Raw genomic sequence first — 19,542 nt, forward strand, 5'->3', positions numbered from 1 at the left:
CTATCTCTAAAACCCTTACCTGGCCACCTCTCTGATCTTATAAACCTGTCTGATTCATACTCCAGCATTTAGGAACTTACCTAATTAAAACCCGGTGAATACTTGCTTCCAGAGATAAAATAGACGAAGACCAGTAAACAAGATTTCTAGGTATTATTATTTTTTAGAAAGTATAAATATAAGTAATTGTAGACACCTTTTCCTCCATTTAGCTAGCCCCACTGAGTGATCGTCAGAAATGGAAATTTGAATTTAAGCCTATTTTTAGAGTTTTCATTTCTAGCCTCTAAAAATCTGAAGAGGATGTCATTCTGGGTTGCCTTTCTTAGAAAGCTTAATGGAAATAATTTATTTTGCTGATTGACACTAACCTTAAACTTGAGAATAAAATATACCAGGGTAGTCTTCTTAATCAAATAGATGACCTTGAAGCTCGCTTTACTTGCGGGACTGGGTTCTGTCTTCTCATCCAGTGTGGCTGTGCCCTCTCCTCTAGGACTCCCTGACCCTTTTGCAAAGATCGTTGTGGATGGGTCTGGGCAGTGCCACTCAACGGACACTGTGAAGAACACGTTGGACCCAAAGTGGAACCAGCACTACGATCTGTGAGTTGAATATCCTATAAGCCACTTGGGGAGCTGCAGGAAAGTTGGTATCTAACTTGTAAGAGAAGCATTTAATTTTTTTTTTTAAAAAAAAGAGATTATTAAACTTCTTACTGATAACAAACGTGGATGGCCAAACAAATACATACTGCCTACTTTTAGAATTCATATACTTGGAAGTTCTTGTGTTTGACATTTTCGTACATTTTAATGGTTTGCTTCTGTAACTGTGGTCTTCAAACTTTCAATCTCCTGGCCATACTAACAGGAAAAAAGGGCCATAGTTCAGGTCCTCTATATGCTACTGTTTTTTTTCAGCAAAACCCTGAACATGGTTGTAAAATGCATTATTTGAAATACATTATTATTATTTTACATATTTATGATACACATATATAATATATATATATATTTCTGTTGATTTTTTAAAAATTTTGCTTTTTATTTCAAATATATTTTCTGCAAGAGAAAATAAAGTTTGGTATGACTGGAGGTATATAAGCCCACACACCATCAGACAATTTCTTATATTCATTTGTTAAATGGATTGCACTTTGAAAATCTATTTTGTAGGCACCTATGTTTTCATGTCCCTGCTAAGAAATTTTTGTCCGAGTAATGCTGAGTGATTATTGGCTTTTTACTAACACAAATTGAACTGGGTTTAAGTGGGATTTTTAGTAGTTGGATCCTGAGGCTCATTTGCAGTTACACTGTGGCACCGGAAGTAGCCTGCAGAGTGGTTGTCAGTCCATGTCCCGAAAGCTCCCTTCTGTGGTTGACCTACGCCGAGAGAAAGTGGCAGGTTTCCTGTCTGAGTTAGTGCCCTTTTGTGTACTTTGGATGGATGGAGGGTTTGTAAGTAGTCCTTTGTTGCAAATTAGTATTCTCTATTAAGCCTAATTGGTGGGGGTTTTTTTGTTGTTTTTTGTTTTTGGCCACACCATGAGGTATGCGGGATCTTAGTTCCCCGACCAGGGATCGAACCGGTGCCCCTGCAGTGGAAGTGCAGAGTCTTAACCACTGGACCGCTAGGGAAGTCCTGGTGGGAATTTTGAATCCTGCCATTATCCTCTGGAGCTATAAAAATATAATAAATTTCTGTTATAAGATTATTATCATTATGTGGTTGTCTACATGTGTTTCTTACATAACCGGATGTAGTCCTCTCCCAGCCCATTGGAGTTAGTAGATATATACGTATTATGCACCTGTTAGCTGTGGATATAGAGCCAACATTATTTTAAAAGGATTCTTCTGGACTAACCAGTCAATCAGACAACATCTCAATGGGCTATCGCAACTGAGAAATACAATTAAAAATGAGTTTGCATGTTGATTTCAGATACGTTGGGAAAACGGATTCTATAACCATCAGCGTGTGGAACCACAAGAAAATTCACAAGAAGCAGGGAGCTGGCTTCCTGGGGTGCGTGCGGCTGCTCTCCAATGCCATCAGCAGATTAAAAGATACTGGATGTAAGAACCCAACGCTTTTCTGCCTCTTAATGCAACTGAAGAAGGCTGACGGGGCATCATTTTTTATTTTATTTTTTTGAATACTGAATACAGAATTCCTGCCTTCCTCTCTAGTTAACATTTCCCTGGGTTAAGTTTTGAATTGTTTGTTTGCAGACCAGCGTTTGGATCTATGCAAACTAAACCCCTCAGATACTGATGCAGTTCGTGGCCAAATAGTGGGTAAGAACTTTCTCATCTGTATAAAGAGATAACTTTTACAGACTTAACCTTCAGCTCTTCATCACTGAGAAAACACATAAAGGCACTGACCGATGGTGACAGACTTCGAAGGACAGGCCCCATCCGGGGGCCATCTCTCCAGGCCTAAAAAATTTCATCTTATGTGGTTTTTATTATTTTATCTAATTCCCTTCATTCTGTCATTCAAGGTGGAGTTAAAATGACTAAGGTGCAAAAAGATGTAGGGTTATAATTTTTAATGTAATTTTAATCATCACATGAGTGGACAATTTGTCATATTATCCAAGTGCAGATGATAAAAATGGTGGCCACATATGCAAGAGTTAAGAAATAGTTTCTTCAGGAGGACCCATCATACATATAAAAGGCAAAGAGAATTTCTGAAGACTTCCGTGTAATGTGATTTTACAGAGGATTGACTTATTTAGAATGAAGAAATAAAATGTGCTCATGTCATAAAGTGTTGACTGGAGGTATTCCACTGGAAGGAGTTTATCTGCTAAGTAGCTCATCCTGTTATCCATCCCATTTTTATTAGCGTTTCAGGGTAACCCAAATATTGACTGTATGCATTGCAAGCAATCAAAGAAAACAGTATCTCAGCAGCACACCAGAGTGACTTATGGCCCCAAATCTTTTAGGTATTGTCTTGTGTAGACCTGACCCAAGATAAACGGCCAGTGAGTGTCCATCCTGAAAACTCCTGTCATGACAGAGTTCTCACTTACTGCCTTTCTATTTGTGATTTCTTCTTTTCTTTGTGGAGGGATGTGCCGGGGGAAAATGAGTAACTGGAAGCAGCTTCATAAGTGTCTTTGTTGTTCGTAGTAGGGACAGAGGATCGACACGTAGGTGCATCCAGACCTTGTACATACTGACAGTGCTCTCTGTGTCCTTTTTAAACATAAGTCAAAACCTTCTTAAAATATAAGGCACCTTGGAGGAAGTGAATATTGTGTTCCGTTATTTTGATGAAGAGCACAGACAACACAGCATCTCTTTCTGCTCCACGTTTCCAAGGAGTGTTCCAAGCGGTATGCGTTCTGTGCAGTCAATGAGTGAGATGCTTCATACTTGAGAGCATAGGAATGTACGTGTGTACGTGTAGACATATGCCTCGCTTTTTAAAATAATATCGTACATAAATTACACATTTGCAATGGCTCACTGTGTTACAGTTGTATAAAATACCACTGGATTTTAATACAGCATCTTCTTTTCTTTTTAGTCAGTTTACAGACACGAGACAGAATAGGCACTGGAGGGTCCGTGGTAGACTGCAGAGGGCTGTTAGAAAATGAAGGGTACGTATCACTGCAGCCACGCCCACTGAGTTCTCTACTGCCCAGGCTCTCGCACTGTATGAAAGTTTCCTTCACACCTTTTCACTGCGTTGCATACTTGAGGTGCAGTCTTGGGATAACACTGAGATCCGGTTTCCTCGTTTGTAAAGGAAGTTGTCAAAACTAGTGGGGTAGTGCCCCAAGGGCTCAGGATCCAATTTACAGAGGTTCCCGCTGGCCAAAAAGCATCAGTAAAGAATTATAACTGCAGTGGATTGAAGCAATCCATTGAGTTCGTAATGATACAGGGAGAAATAAATTCTAAAAAAACCAAAAACCGAAAAACATCCTCAAAAATTCTCATTGGTCACTATCACAATTTTTCAATTCCCCAATGAGTTAACTATTAATGTCATTAATAGTTGCTGACAACATCATGAAAGAGAGATAGTCTGACATGAACTTACATCTTGGAGGTCCAGGGGACGGGAATGGGTTACATAGCCCCGGGGATAAGCTCCATCCAGGAGGGGCACCCTGTAGAGTATAGCAGACAACCTGGTGTCTTCAACAAATACACTGTGAGAAAAATAACTAAAAAGGAAGGAAGAGAACCTATAAGTTAATAAAAGAGATTTAAGAGACATACCTATTAAATGTGGTGTGTGGACCTCGTTTGGATCCTGATTAATGAGACAGTTGACTGGAGAAATTTGAACACTGGTATTTGATGATATTAAAAAAATTAATGTACATTTTTGGGGTCATGATAATGGTAAAAGGCCTATCTTCCAGAGGTCTGTGCTGAAATATTTAAGGATGAAATGGTAAAATGTTGGGATTGGTTTCAGAATAATCCAGCTCAGGGGGGAGGAGTTGGGCGCGTGGCCACGAGACAATCACTGGAGCTGGGTGATGAGTCCAGGGCATTCACTGAACTAGTCTCTCAATTTGTGTGTCTCTTCGCACTTTTTCAATGTAGAACGTTTTTCAGAAGTACTTGCTTATAAGGGAAGATAGCCTATTAAGGTAAATTGTCTTCACAGTTGTTCAGGGGATCAAGATTTATGTTAAAAGTCACTTTTAAAGTCATTGTGGTATTTTATGTAACCAGGAGTTCTATTATAGAATAAAATGACAAGGAAAATGGAATGTTTGGATATGATTCTGAGTCAAGAAAACTGAAATCTCATCTTCTGAGCTCCTTATAGTACAAGGTTGGTTTTTTCCAGCCATTCGGCTCTGCCTGAGGATGAAATCCTACGAGTGGCCTCAGTGGCACTTTACACATGGCTCCCTTTGGTCACTGGTTCCTCATGAAAAAGTCTGGCTTTCCAATTAAATAGGACAGGACGAATTATATGAAACTAAGCACTGGGGACATTCTATCAATATACTGCTCAAGAAAAGCAAAACAAATGGAAGTGAGAGCGTGGCATGGAACTTTCGGGTGCTTCCCGGTCTTCAGCCGGTGTTGTGATGTGGGCTGTGGTCTTCCCCTTCTAGAACTGCGTATGAAGACTCAGGGCCTGGAAGGCCACTCAGCTGCTTCATGGAGGAACCAGCCCCTTACACAGATGGCACTGGGGCTGCTGCTGGCGGGGGTGGCTGCAGGTCTGTGGAATCCCCAAGTCAGGATCAAAGACTTCAGGCCCAGCGACTGCGAAGTCCTGAGGTCCGAGGGTCACTCCAGACGCCGCAGAACCGACCTCACGGCCACCAGTCCCCGGAACTGCCCGAAGGCTACGGTGAGAGCATCCACCCCGCCGTCCCGAGAGCGATTGGTGATGTTTCAGACAGCGTTAATGTTTTAAGCCTTTTTTAGTGACTCGTACCTGCCAGAAGTGCTGATGTTTGCAGAGGTGTGCCCCACGATGGTTGTGTCAGTGTAAAGAAAAGTAACCCGAGATGGTTGACAAATCTTGCTCGCCATGAATTTGTCCGCAATTGCTCCAATCTCCCAGTGTAGCAGTTGTGTGAAGATTTTAGGCAAATGAATATCAAAGAAAACCGAGAGGAGTGGGGCAGGGGCCTGGATGGGGGTATTTGTAGTGCCCTGGGATTTGAACGTGGGAAGGACGGCCTTGGGTACGAGTGAAAGGATGGGATCTTTTGACAACCACAGAGGGAGCACCTAAATGCAAGCAGAATCCATGTAGATGTGGCAGATCAGACCGGAAGTAAGAGCTAATGCAGGGGACAGAGGTCAAGGTAGGGTCAGTCCCGAGGTGGCAGGTCCAGGGGTGTGGCCGCCTCTCCAGGTGTGACCAGGAGAAGTAACGTCCACCTACACATTGACCCAGGACTTGTGACTCCCAGGTGCCAGGCAGAAGTTAACTGCTGCCCTTCAAACCCTTCTCTCGGCGCTTTTAAAGACTGTTGGAAGGAAGCTGGGACTCTGTGCTTCCAGGATTGGTTGAAAACTCTCTCTGGAATTGAATGTAACTACCGTATCCCCCACTTTCTCATGCAGAACAGAGAACAACGGTGCAGGGGCAGGTTTACTTCCTGCACACGCAGACTGGAGTTAGCACGTGGCACGACCCCAGGATACCCAGGTAAGTTTCCTAAAATTCTCACCATCAAGGCCATTTTCCAGCAGTCGCCTGGACCCCCCACCCCAGACTGTGGGTGATAGAGCCCCTTTGGTGTGAAGATGTAAACGTGGAAGAGCAGCAGCACAGAGGGATATGTAACAGGGGTCCTGGACTCAGGCTTTCTGGGGGACGGTCCCCGCTCTGATGCCACCCCGCCCGACTCTCCAGCTGCTACATCAGCAGCTGCCGTAATGCAAGGGGGCCCTTGAGAAAGCAATCCTGGATCTTGAAATTAGATCACGTAACTGCAAAAGACCCTCACCCCTAGATTAAATCAAATGCACTTACTTGAAAAACCGATAAACCCTTAAAGATGTGTTGCTCTCATTCTAAACTAAAAATATTGCTGAGCGAAATGATACGATGTCTGATGTGATGCTTTAAATAATCGGGGTGGGGAAGCGAATAGGGGAGCATTGGAAACAGGTTGGCGGTAAGCTGGTAATTGTTAGAGTTGGTTATTCATTATGGTCTCTATTTTTTTTTATATGCTTAAAATTTTCCATAATAAAAAGTTAAAAAGGAAATATAAAGACGCTATTACCCTTTCTCTCTTCTACTTTACTGTCCCTATTGCCTCAGTCCCTTGGGGACCATTCCTGGGGGAGATGAAGCTTTTCTATACGAATTCCTTCTACAAGGCCATACATCCGAGCCCAGGTCAGAGAGACCCCTGCCCCACCCCCACCCCGTAATGGAGTTAAGTTTCTTTTTTCTCTTTGCTTTGCTTTCCTTTTTTCTTTAAAAAAACTTTTCTTTTGTTTCAGAATAGCATTACTTCCTAATGACATTTTTAGTAATGCTCATTTCCTTTTTATTCATAATTTGTTTCATCTGAGAACAAGCTTCTTGTCTTTGATTTTCCAAATCTATGTTGAATTTACAATTCAGTATCTGTAACTAGAATGGGAATATTACCTGCAAATGAATGAGGCGTCTCGTTAGTACTCACTGGAAGGAATGTCAGGCTTTGGTCCTCATTAGGAAGCATCTTGGTCAGTAATGCTGTGCTCCCAGATGACTGTGGGGTGTACTGAAATAATGAATCAAGAGGTTAGAATTAGGAAGACTTGCTTATTAACAAAGCCAACTCAAAAATGGGACGGCCTCTTCCCGGCGCAGCTGTCTAGAATTGGAAGATTTCGAATGCATGTTCATACATCCCCATCAGCTTGAAAAAACTTGTACTGTTTGGGAGCTTTTCCATGCAGAAACCTTTCTGACCTTGAGCCATTTAATTGTGAATTCAGAGTTTTCCAGCAGCCTTCAGATATTTCCTACTATTCTGGCCCTCCTTCATGGAAGGAATGGTATTCCCTGGGCAGACCACATTCCCTATCATGGTCGCGGGCTCTGAGGGTTGCGGTTTATCCGCGGGACCGTGCCGCCACTTGCGGCACAGAGGCCTGGGCTCAGTGCAAGTCTGGCGTAAGCAGCACCGCGACTGCCCCTCTTAGCAGGACCGGGACACGGCCCCTGGATAAGGGGACGCCCCCAGGTTCTCTCATGGAAGTTTTGGTCTTAGGCCTCCACACACAGATGGACAAGCCTCTCTGTATCTTCCGTTTTGGTAGAGACCTTAACAGCGTGAACTGTGATGAACTTGGACCGCTGCCACCCGGCTGGGAAGTCCGAAGTACCGTTTCCGGGAGAATATATTTTGTAGATCATAATAACCGAACAACCCAGTTTACAGACCCGAGGTTACACCACATCATGAAGTAAGACTTTTACCAAATCTTTGTTGACCTTGTTAAAATTTCATGTTTTCTACTACCTTTCTTCTTCATTTCTTGATTGCATTGTTGGTTAGCAGAGAATAAGCGTGAGCAAAATATGATAAATATTTGGTGGACAATTGCGTTTTAAACTCTCAAGGCGCTGTGAGCAGTACTGAAGTCCTGTGTGGTTGTCACCCTGCTCTAGCTTGCAGCCTAAATAAAATCCCCTGAGCTGGCAGTATGGGGCAATTTCACTCACGAAGCTTCCGTGGGCAGCATTCTGATGAGATACGTGGCCTTAGAGAAGCAGTGAAGTGAGGCTTTTCCCTGGTGCCCGCTCGCCACCGTCTGGGAGGGCTGGTCCAGAACACTGCTTGCTGGAACCTCTTCCCGGGCCATCATTCCCGGGGGCCATGGACCTGGCTATAACCTTGGATCCCACACTCCACGTTCCAGGTTTGCTGTGTCCTCAGAACATGAGAGCCCCCGGGGCACTTGTCATTGACAGCTGACACCACTGGCAAAACTTGAACAGGACGGATGCCACTGTGTTCCTCTACTGGCCCTAGTCCTTCTGTCCAAAAGGCCTCTGGACTTCTGCTTTCGATGAGTGGGCTTAGAAATCCCTTGGTTATGAGCAGGAGGAGTAGTTACCACTGGATTTCACTTGTTTGCTCCTGTGCACTTTGCCCCCCTCCACGGTCATCTGCTTTGAAAGTGCTCTCGTCAACTCCATTTAATTCTCACCCCCAAGGCACATCTCATAGCGCGTTGGTCAGGCTCACAGATACGCACTAGATGCACGATGAATGCTAGCAGTTTCTGTTTTTACTTATGGCAACGATAATGTATGAGATACGGAGATGGAGGGTCTCCTTTACTGAATCCTAGACATCTATTTAGTCTGAGGGTGGCCACCAGCAGTCTTTCCGTAAGAAAGTTTGACTAGCAGTTTGGTGAAATGACTTCCCCTCTCAGTCCCTTTTGTGTGGGCACACTGCTGGCAGCAACCTTGGCCGCTGCTCTTGGGGCGACCTCGATGCTTCTGTTCTTTTCCAGTCACCAGTGCCAACTAAAGGAGCCCAGCCAGCCGCTGCCACTGCCCAGTGAGGGCTCCGTGGAAGACGAGGAGCTTCCCGCCCAGAGATATGAGAGAGATTTAGTCCAGAAACTGAAGGTCCTCAGACACGAACTCTCACTTCAGCAACCCCAAGCTGGTCACTGCCGCATCGAAGTATCCAGAGAGGAAATATTTGAGGTACGGGGTTCGGGCACAGAATCTTCCTCCCTGTCAGTAGACAGTGAGTTCTGCTTTCTGTTTAGTGTTTCGGAGATTGATTTTATTGCTCGGTGAAATGCAGAGCTTTATCAGGGCCAAAGCCCAAGGTGAGAGAGGGAACTGTATTTCCTCCTGTGGTAAAGGTTTAAAAATCAATGACTTCTGAGGGAAAATGTAGAGATCTGTACAGAAACTAGTACTAAATAATATTGTAAATCCCTGCGCCCACGTTGTACAGATTCTATTTCCTGCCATCTGCACGGTTTCCTAGAATCAAGCATTCCTTCCGCTGCAGCCTTGCACGCAATTCCCCTCGTGGCGTTGCCTCCTCAGAGAAGCAAAGCGGCCTCCCTGTTGTCCCTTCTGGAAGGAGGAAGAACTGATGGTGCCGGGCAGGGTTCTGGCCTTTGTCCAGCTCCCCTGCGGGATCAGGGTCCCTAAACGGGCAGGGCCTTTGGTAGGCAGGGCCCGTTTCTCAGGCCCACGATCATGAGTAGAATCTCAGCTGTGTTTGGGCCTTTGTGGAATCCTTGGCAGAAATGATCAAACGAGACACGCATTCTCACTGGGCCACAGCAGCTGAGGGGGCCGCGGAGGGAACCGCCCCTGCGGGCAGCTCAGCACCTTCTCACCAAAGCGCCCAGGGCCGTGCTGGAGGCTTGGGCACAGCCAGATGAGTGGATCAGCCGAAGTGCCTGATTTTGCCCACTGAGCATCGTAAATGTTTGTCGGGGATAGAAAAGAGCTGAATTCTTGACGTGCTGCTGCCAGATCGTCTCCACTCAGCGTCCTCTTGCCTCTTGGGATCCAGCTTTTGAATTACATTAAATTTAAAGCAAGAAAAGATCCTTAAGTGCCTTTTCACTGAAAATACCTACAGACATTTAGCTGGTTCCACTCCAGATGCTGAATCTGAGGGACTATTAGGCTGACCACATGTTTTCTGTGTCTGGTAAGCTGCTTTATGTCTTACTTAAACCCTCCTTGGTTTTTTTGGACTCCGTGGGAAAGTGTGATTTTTGACTTCAGATGTAAAATCAGGCTCAGAATTCTTTTAGTATTCAGACTCTCTTGTGATGTCTTCATTTTGGTTAAAATATATCAATTATTTATAGGACACTTTGGAATTACTTTGGGTAGAGAAAATCAACCCTAGCGAGGATGTTTAACTCTTAAGTCATGATTGCGCTGAGAATAAATGTGTTTCCTTTAGGTACAGTATCACCTGCCATGTGCTTTGCTGTTTCTGAGGGAGAAAAAGTGAAGGAAGCAGCAATGTCCTAGATGCCAAATAAACATTCTCAATAGGAACCAGACAAAAGTCAGATTCAAAGGCTTAAAAATAAGCTCAGATGCTTATTTGTAATCGAGCTCCATTATAAATAACCTTTCATCATTTTATAACTTTAAAAATAAGTTCTTCTCTCTGAAACTGTAATTTTGATGTGCAGGAGTCTTATCGCCAGATAATGAAGATGCGACCAAAAGACTTGAAAAAGCGACTGATGGTGAAATTCCGAGGAGAAGAAGGTTTGGACTATGGCGGGGTGGCGAGGTGAGAGGCTCGTGTAACCCCCTCCCTGCTGCATGGATTTGAGCGCACCTGTGAGCAAATATTTGCAGAGAAGTCATTTGCCCCTTTCTGGTGCTGGTCTTGGAGCAGTCAGGACTTCAGGTGTTGCCATCAGAGAGCGTCCTTAGAAAAAGAATTCCTAAGAGCGTGTGCACGCTAGCATCTCGCCATGACCCATCAGAACGCGCTTGCGCTTCACCCCCACTTTCCTTCTTAGAAAGTATGAATTATTATTATTATTTTTTTTAATTTTATTTATTTATTTATTTATTTATTTATTTATTTATTTATTTATGGCTGTGTTGGGTCTTCGTTTCTGTGCGAGGGCTTTCTCTAGTTGCGGCAAGCGGGGGCCACTCTTCATCGCGGTGCACGGGCCTCTCACTGTCGCGGCCTCTCTCTTGTTGCGGAGCACAGGCTCCAGACGTGCAGGCTCAGCAATTGCGGCTCACGGGCCTAGTCGCTCCGCGGCATGTGGGATCTTCCCAGACCAGGGCTCGAACCCGCGTCCTCTGCATCCGCAGGCAGATTCTCAACCACTGCGCCACCAGGGAAGCCCTGAAAGTATGAATTATTAAACTTCTACCCTTACTCCCTTCTCTATGTGGCCTGACTGAACCCGAAGTTAATACGGAGCCAGCCTTGCTTCTCTCACTAGAGGATTTTCAGGGGTGGGAGGAAGGCATATACGTTGCATTTGTGTCAAACAAGTTTTGTAAAATGAGATTTTGGTCAAAATAATTCATGCAAATGATTTTAAAGATAGTAGCTTTTCATGATTATATTCTGTTTCGTGTCTTACCTCTTTTCACCTTTGAGACAACTGTTCTTCTGCTCTTTTAACTGTTTCTTCTAATATAACCAATCATCTAGATCACTAACTCGATCAAGTTCTGATGTTATCTACTGATTTCATGACGTATGGTCATAGGCGCAGATAGACCAGGTAATGGTTGTGGTGAGGATCTAATTTAATACTCTCACTTCTCAGTTTTGTAATATCAGTATTTTTAGTTCTTCTATCATTGTCTTTGTAACTTTATATAATGTTTTTTCACCATTATTTTTTCATGGTCAGCTAGAGGCATTATCTCTTGACCTCTCTTTTTCATATGAAAAGGATATTAATACTCCTGACTTTCCCTTCAGCATTCCAGCATTCCTTCCACCTCTTACCTCTTACATTCTGTCATCTGTAGTATTACTTTTATATTGTCAAGGTTGAAGATTTACATTTTGTTCTGCCACCAAAATTAAGTCAGTCTCTCGTGCTTGTCTACCTATTATTTATAGGAGTTGAAAAATCAATACATTGTTTTATATTATGACAATGTAAATATTGTTCATTGAGGGATTAAGTGGTATTCTATCATTTAGTTTATCCTGTCGAACAGATTTTAATTTTCCCAAGAATTTCTTCTTCTTCTTTCTTCTTAAAACCAGGTCTTGTCTCTTGCCCCATCAAACTTCACCTTTTGCCATCCTCACCCACCCCCTTTGCCCCATGTATCTCTCTTGTGGAGACTCTGTCCAGACTGACTGTTGATTCTCTGGACCTGCTGCAGTTGTCTTCATGGGACTTCACTGCTTTCTTGGCTTAGAGCCGTTGTTGTATGGGTCCTATGGCTTCCTCTTTCTTGGCTTACTCCATTATGTTACTGGAATATATCCTCAAGTAGCTTTCTTAGAAGGGGGCTGTGTGTGTGGGAGGGGAATTTTCCAAGATCTTGAGTCTGAAAATGTCTTATAATCTACAGTTTGACTGGTAGTTTAGCTCTTTATAGGCTTCTAGAAGGAAAACAGTTCTCATTCAGAACTCTGAAGACACTGCTTCACTGCTTCTCAGCACCCAGAGTCACTGTCAGAGAACGGTCTGGCTTTGGGCACGTCTGATTTATTTGACCCCATCCATGGCCACCCATCATCCATAGATTCTACCTTTTTTCTGTTTTTCATGCCCCTCCTGTCTTCACTTCCTCCTTACCCGTAATCCACCATCATAATGGCTCCCTTACGCCCCCTCATAACTTCCTTGCCTCTCTTTCCGTTTGCTGTGCTTACCTGGCAAAACCCCAGCTCTGAAGATCCCCTCCTCCGGCTGCTCTGAGCATTGCCTGAGCGGCTGAATGTGGCTGGAGGCGAACACACCTCCATGCTGCTGGCCTTTCTCTGCATCGATAGCCACCGGCCGCAAAGAGGGTCCAGCACCTACTTCAGTTCCCCCGTAGTTCTCTTTCTCAGATCTCTGGCGTCACTTCCGCCCATCCTCACTCTTAGCTGCTGACTTTGCTTCCTATTTAACTGAGGAAACAGAAGCAATCTGAAGGGTCTTTCCTCACCGTCACCACCAGATATCGAGTCTGCCGTTGTCTGTACTCGTATGGTCAGACTTCCCCGCCGTGGCCCGGAGTGGCGCATGCATGTCCCTGTATAAGAGCAACCCCGCCCCTGGCACAGTGCATCGCAGGCCCTTTTGCTTTTCCTGTTATTTCACATCTATTTCTTTTCATCAAAATGTCCCTTTCTCTTGGGTCATACAAATGTGTTATGGCAACTCCCCTTCTTAAAAGAAACAAACATGCCCCCCCCAAACCTTTCCTAGATACTATATCCCCTTCCTGTTGAAGCTTCAAAAAAGGAGGCAATAAAGGCAAAGAAAGCACAGGAAAAAGAAAAACAATTAGAAACTCCAGGAAAGACAGAGATGCGTTCAAGAATGCATAGCTCAGTCATCGCCCTGTTCCTCTGTTCTCTTTGTAGCAAAACCCCTCAAAAGAGTTGTGTGATCCCAATTCCCGCTCCCACATCCTCGCTTTCTCTTGAACACATTCTGAGCAGATGTCTCTGCCCTCTGAAGCCCTTTGTGTCGAGGCTCCCCCCACCCCCCGCCCCCGATCTGCATCTCACCAAACCCAGTGATGATGACTCAGTCTTGGTCTGTCAGCAGGACTTGATGTAGTTGGTGGCCCCCTGCTTCTCGAAACACCTTTGCCACTTGGTTTCCAGGGCACCTGTTTTCCCTCTAATCTCCCTCTCAGGCTCCTCTGCTGTGCGTCCCCCTCCTCCTTCCCGCTGGACCTGGCGGGCATCCGAGTGCAGCCCTGGAGCCTCCTGGCCGCCCCTCCTCGCCCCTCCTTCAGCTCCAGACTTGCTTACCAGCTGCCTCTCATCTGTGCTTGGGTATTTAGCCTCTTAGACCTAACAGTTCAACATTTCGGGTTGCCCCTCCCCCCAGCTGCTCTTTCCCGCCTCGCTGAACTGCCCACCCGGTCTCTGTGGCTCGGATGCGGGTGGTCCTCACAGCCTCCCTCTGTGCTGCATGCCCCCCCTCCCCCCCCCGGAGCCAGTGCACCCCTGGGCCCTCGGAGGGAGTACTTTCTGTATTTATTCATTAACCAGTAAGCATTGAGACTCCACCGCGGACTGGGTACTTGGGATACAATGTGAGCAAAGCAACGTGTCCCCTGCCCCCTCCCCCCCCCCACCCCCCCTCCCCCGGTGCAAAGGAGTCCTCAACCTGACGAGGTCCAGACATTAATCATAACATTGCACAAGGGACCACACCGCTGGTAGATGCCGCCAAGGGGCCTCGTTCCTGTGCGGACGTGTGACAGCGGCCCGGCCTTCGGGGTCAGGGGACAGGAGAGCCTCGCACCCTCACAATTTAGAAAACGCAAGTGGATTCTCAGCGCTGCAGCAGTCAGCACCAGCAAAATTAGGTTCTGAGAAGCATTATAGGGGGTCTCATCAGGTTTCTGGGTGGAATTGGGATTTTTTTCAGCAGCCAAAAGTAAATAATTACAAAAGCCACGATGTGCCCTTGGGCCGCAGAACAGAATCACTCCTCCAGCCTCTATCCATCGCTGTCTTCCTTCATCTCCCCTCCTGCTCCTCAGGTGATCTTGACTCCGTCTGGGATGAGGGATGCAGAAAAAAGCCCGGCTTTCCTGATAGCGCGCTTGCACTGGTACTGCCTCTCCGTGGGAATTGCTTTTCCTTTCCAGGTTGTTCCAAGTTTCTTCCTTGATCTTCTCAATATTGATTCTAGGAACCATCTTTCTTCTGGCGAATGTAACTTCTGTTTGCCCTTGAAAACACGAATTCCGTTTCCTGACTAGGGGTTTAGGCTTTCCGTCCCCCTTTTCAGGGAGACTCTTCCTACTTCCTCATTCATATCTGTCCTAAATTCAAATCAAACTACTTCCATTTTCTCTTCTCTACGTTTTCCTTTATAGTCTCGAGATATCTCAAGAGTCAGTATCCTGAACTGTTTTACTTTATGGTTGCTCCCGTGCACAGCTGGGGTTATAGGTTCCTAGGCACGCACGTGAATAGCTGGGTTAGGTTTGGTCTGGTTAGGAGTTCGCTTTCCTCTGCATTTTCCGTGGTTATCAAGTCTTTGTGTAGCTCCTTTGATTAACATGATGCTACAGAGGGAAGAGCTGAGAAGCCCTGCTTTTCTGCCTCCAGTCTGATCTCGCGTTGTTTCAGCTGAGTCTTCCTCGTGTCTGAGTGGCTCACACCTGTCGTGTAGGGCTGAGGAGAGATGTCAGTTACATGTGTGTTACACATGCGTGTGTGTCTGTGGCCCTTATGTTGGTCGATGGGAATCAGTCTATGCTCATCTCCCCAGTGTTTGGCTCTGAACCTTTTCCTTTCTCTCCCTCTTCTGCCTGTGTAGTTAGCTCTTCCCTGACCACTTCCAGAACATACCTCATGCTCTGTACCTTGTCCACAGCTCGGTCAGAATGTTTGCTTGTATTTTAATCACTTCCTGTCTAGACAGTTGCAGCTCCTTGGCATTTATGAAAACAATTCTTCATAAATCCAAACTCCGAACCTTGGGGATAAATCAAAGCACCAGAGTTGGGAAATTCTGCCTTCCTAGTAAAGAGGCTTCGTAAGATTTGGTGTCTGTCTCATCTCTTCTGGTAGTTCCTTCCTGTTCTTTTGAGTTTGATACACAACTTTGTGTTGGTGTAATCATTTTGTGTGTATTTTCACAATGTTCTCGGACAGATGATTTGCATTTGTGCTTATCCTTTTCGTATTTTCTCAATTCTGTCTTTTCTGTTTGAAGGAGTAAGAAATTCCAGAGTAAAACTTGGGGCAGCTATCTTAATAAGATTCATCCATTTGAAGGAGTTTTGAGTAGAAAGAATAAAAGGCCACACAGTGTTGTAGAGACCCCCATACCTGGGCTTATCACAATCTGGCCACAGCAGCTGAGTCATACGGGTTCTGTTCAGAGTGCTTTTTTTGTTTGATTGGTTTTGATTTGGGGTTTTTTTAATAATGAAATAATTCAAACATAAAGGAATTCAGAAAATAATCCATTTTATGTACCCTATCCAGATTTTTAAACTCTTAGAATTAACATTTAAAAATTTTAAACTAGTCCTCTAAATTATAAAAGTGATAAACGCTTATGGCAAAAAATAAGAATTCAACAGGACAGAAAATTATGAGGGCAAAAGTCGTTCTTAAATAATCCCTGTCTCCCTAGACTGGGAAATGTTTTCTCCTTATTTAAACATTAATAACATGATACCATCAGAAATCTAAAAACTAGAAAGAAGTGAAAAAAAATTAAAACGCCCAGAATGCAAATTCTCCAGTTACCTACTGTCAACATGTTAGTACAAATCCTTCCCATCTTTCTCTATGCTCTGCGTATATATTTTTTTCTGTTTCGTGTATGTGCACACGCATTTTTGACATAAAAGTAGGATCGTACAGCTTTTTGTTGCACTTTTGTTGGTTTTTACCACATTGTTAACATCGTCACCTGAGATCTTGATCTCTGCAAAGTAGCAGAGAAAACCTTAGTTGGGGTGCAAGAAAGCTGACAGACTGCAGAGAACACTGTGCCTCTGAGCTGGTACTGATTCCAGGCAACCACAGTTCTTTCTCAGCTTCAGAGTTACTGGACTTTTGGCCAGAAAATCCATTTCTGATACCACCAGAAGCAATTTTTTTTACTTCATTAAGCTTATTTGCCCAATCGGCACAAATCACATCCTCTCAGAGCCAGGCAGCCTTACCAATTTGGCTTTCTAGGGCATGGTGAAATCAGTCCTTTTGTTAAGATCTGAAACTAGGAAGTTTTAAAATGTCTTGTTGTTGTTGTTTCTAGGGAGTGGCTTTACTTATTGTGCCATGAGATGTTGAATCCGTATTATGGACTCTTCCAATATTCCACGGACAACATTTACATGTTGCAAATCAATCCCGATTCTTCCATCAACCCTGTAAGTATTAATGAATAAAGAGGTCGGAGATTTAGTTGGAGAATTTCTTAAATGGATTTCCAGTTTCAATCTCAATTCTTGGTTGATTCATTGTAGACTTACTCAAAGTCTGTGGTAAATAAAACATTGCAAGGTAGAGTGAAAACTGGATTAAGATGGATGGTTTCAATCCCGTATCTTCAGTGACTGGTATCAGTGAGTACGCCGTTTCAGGGGAACTCTGGCTTGACGGCTGTATCTGTTGACGGTGTCATTCTGAGAAGTGGGTCACGCGGTCCATCCTCCTCCCAGTTGGAATGGGAATATTCCCATAATTGGCCTTTTTGGCCACCAGTGCTGATACCCTTAGCCGCGTGTCCGAGAGATGAGGAAATAGGCGCAGAGTGTGTGTAACCGGCCCGAGGGGGGCCAGCGGGCGAGAGGAGGGGCTCTGACGTGGGGCCGCGTCCTGCGGTCCTCGCCGTGCGTGTGGCCCCTGACGAGCAGTCGATGTGACAGGACCTTTCACCAACATGGGAGCTAACTATCTGATTATAATTCCAACCTCAAGTAGAAACAGGAGGTTCCCTGGTTACAAACCAGAACAGCGCTGGTTTTAGAATGGTTCTCTTAACTTGGGTCGTTCACAGTTATTTTCCTCTGTGGCCCCGCCTCAACTCCCTTGGGATTTTTTCTCTTCTCCTTTTTTGTGGGATGGGGGAGGGATGGCAGGAAGAAGGGGGATTACCTTTTGCCCTTTATTTCCTCGTGGTGCAGTGGGAGGGAGGGGCCGGCGGCCTCCTGGGCGAGTAACCTGTGCCAGCACCGGGCCCTGTGCTGAGAAGGGGCCAGGGTTGGTTGATTCTCTGCCGTCACCATGTTGATATTCTCAACTTTTGAATAAGGGGTTCTGCATTTTCATTTCGCACTGGGTCCCACAAATTAGGTAGCAATTCTGAGAAGGTGTTTGAACCAAGGGCATAATATAAGGTATCGTTCAGATGACCTCTCCAAAAGTCATGCGCTAAATTTGACCTCCTATGTAGCCGTCTTTCATCTGGTCATGAGTGCAGCCTGTGAGTAACTGATTCAAGAAACCTGGAGAAAGTACAAGATACCCATCTGCCTTGGCCGGTCATTTTTCTCACGCATTCATGTTCTCTGGTGCCCCCTACAGGACCACTTGTCTTATTTCCATTTTGTGGGTCGGATCATGGGTCTGGCTGTGTTCCATGGACACTACATAAACGGGGGTTTCACAGTTCCCTTCTACAAGCAGCTACTGGGGAAACCCATCCAGCTTTCTGACTTGGAATCGGTGGACCCCGAACTTCATAAGAGCTTAGTGTGGATTCTGTAAGTACTAACTCAGTTAACTGAAAATGCATCCATCGTCACCCGTCTTAGCGTGCCCCAAATCCCTTTGTGTTGTGTAGTGTGCACGTGCACGTGGGTATATATTTGGGGGATGGGTGTGAAATCGGAGAATAGAAACAAACTATCAGAAACATAAAAGTAGATTCAACAAAAATACTTAATTGACATTTCCCTCGTAATGTCTGGCCAGTTTCTCATCATAGACTAGTTTCTTTTGCTGTCTCCTTGACTTATTAAGTTATGATTGTGAATGTTAATCCTCAGGCCTGGTGGTTGGCTGGTTTGTGACACTCTGGGGTGTCTCCAGCCAAGAAGGTATCCAAAATCACCCTAATGTTTAGGTGCCTTTGTTTTAGGATTACCCTAAAACTCTCTTAAAAGCAACAGGCACAGTTACACGGTCACCGTAGGTGTCGGGGGTCCTCGTGAGGACCGATTTGGCGGGAATGAGAGGTCCAGGCTCTGGGACCGGGGGACAAGCCGAGGACTCGATCGTGTCCCGTGTTCTGTCCACCTCCTTCCACGTGTCCCAGCTTGAAAGGCAGGTCTGCGGGGGGGCCAGGGCCTTCATCCTATAGACAACCTCCCAGGCTCTGTTTCCAGAAACATGGCAGATGAAGGAGCCGGTTCTGACTTTCAAGTGCTTCCTTGAACTGACGCCCTCGGAAAGGCTGCCTGGGGAAGGGGGCGCGTATTTTCTTGGCGAGGCTTCCCTCTGACTCAGTTACCCCTTCGTGCTTCCCTCCTGTCCGCTCGGAGGCTCAGGGTGCAAAGCAGTCGGCGTGCTCTGCCCCGTGAAGTCACAGAGCGATGTCACTACCGTCACCGCTCTTCTGCGAGGAGCCAGTCCCTCTTCCTCCGATTGTTGACTCAATGTACCATCCGTGCCCGCGCGGTGGCCGAGGCCTAAGTGACATCCGTCTTCTGTCCTAACTTCCCAGAGAGAACGACATCACCCCCGTGCTGGACCACACGTTCTGTGTGGAGCACAACGCTTTCGGGAGGATTCTTCAGCATGAACTGAAGCCCAACGGCAGGAATGTCCCTGTCACAGAGGAGAACAAGAAGGAATACGTCCGGTAGGTACTGCTCTGGGGCACCTGGGGGTCGCCGCTGGGACTGGCGGGGCCTGGGATTGTCCTGGGCCCGGGGGGG

General features: G+C 45.5%; 1 protein-coding gene across 3 annotated transcripts in view; it reads left to right on the top strand.

Moving 5' to 3' along the window:
* Nucleotides 1-19,542, top strand: part of SMURF1 (SMAD specific E3 ubiquitin protein ligase 1) — a 100,515-nt gene that overhangs the window by 74,498 nt on the left and 6,475 nt on the right. For 2 of the 3 annotated variants that reach the window (XM_068565222.1, XM_068565223.1), the window contains exons 3-14: nt 497-605; nt 1,951-2,084; nt 2,241-2,306; nt 3,556-3,631; nt 5,117-5,358; nt 6,084-6,168; nt 7,782-7,928; nt 8,988-9,186; nt 10,659-10,762; nt 16,917-17,031; nt 18,188-18,366; nt 19,329-19,466. In XM_068565222.1, the coding sequence (XP_068421323.1) occupies nt 497-605; nt 1,951-2,084; nt 2,241-2,306; nt 3,556-3,631; nt 5,117-5,358; nt 6,084-6,168; nt 7,782-7,928; nt 8,988-9,186; nt 10,659-10,762; nt 16,917-17,031; nt 18,188-18,366; nt 19,329-19,466 (1,594 nt within the window). Of the gene's footprint in view, nt 1-496; nt 606-1,950; nt 2,085-2,240; nt 2,307-3,555; nt 3,632-5,116; nt 5,359-6,083; nt 6,169-6,789; nt 6,868-7,781; nt 7,929-8,987; nt 9,187-10,658; nt 10,763-16,916; nt 17,032-18,187; nt 18,367-19,328; nt 19,467-19,542 lie in introns of all 3 variants that reach the window. The other variant, XM_068565224.1, reaches the window with a different exon arrangement.

The sequence above is a fragment of the Eschrichtius robustus genome, chromosome 16 (genome assembly GCF_028021215.1).
Source record: "Eschrichtius robustus isolate mEscRob2 chromosome 16, mEscRob2.pri, whole genome shotgun sequence".
In the NCBI taxonomy this organism is placed as follows: Eukaryota; Metazoa; Chordata; class Mammalia; order Artiodactyla; family Eschrichtiidae; genus Eschrichtius; species Eschrichtius robustus.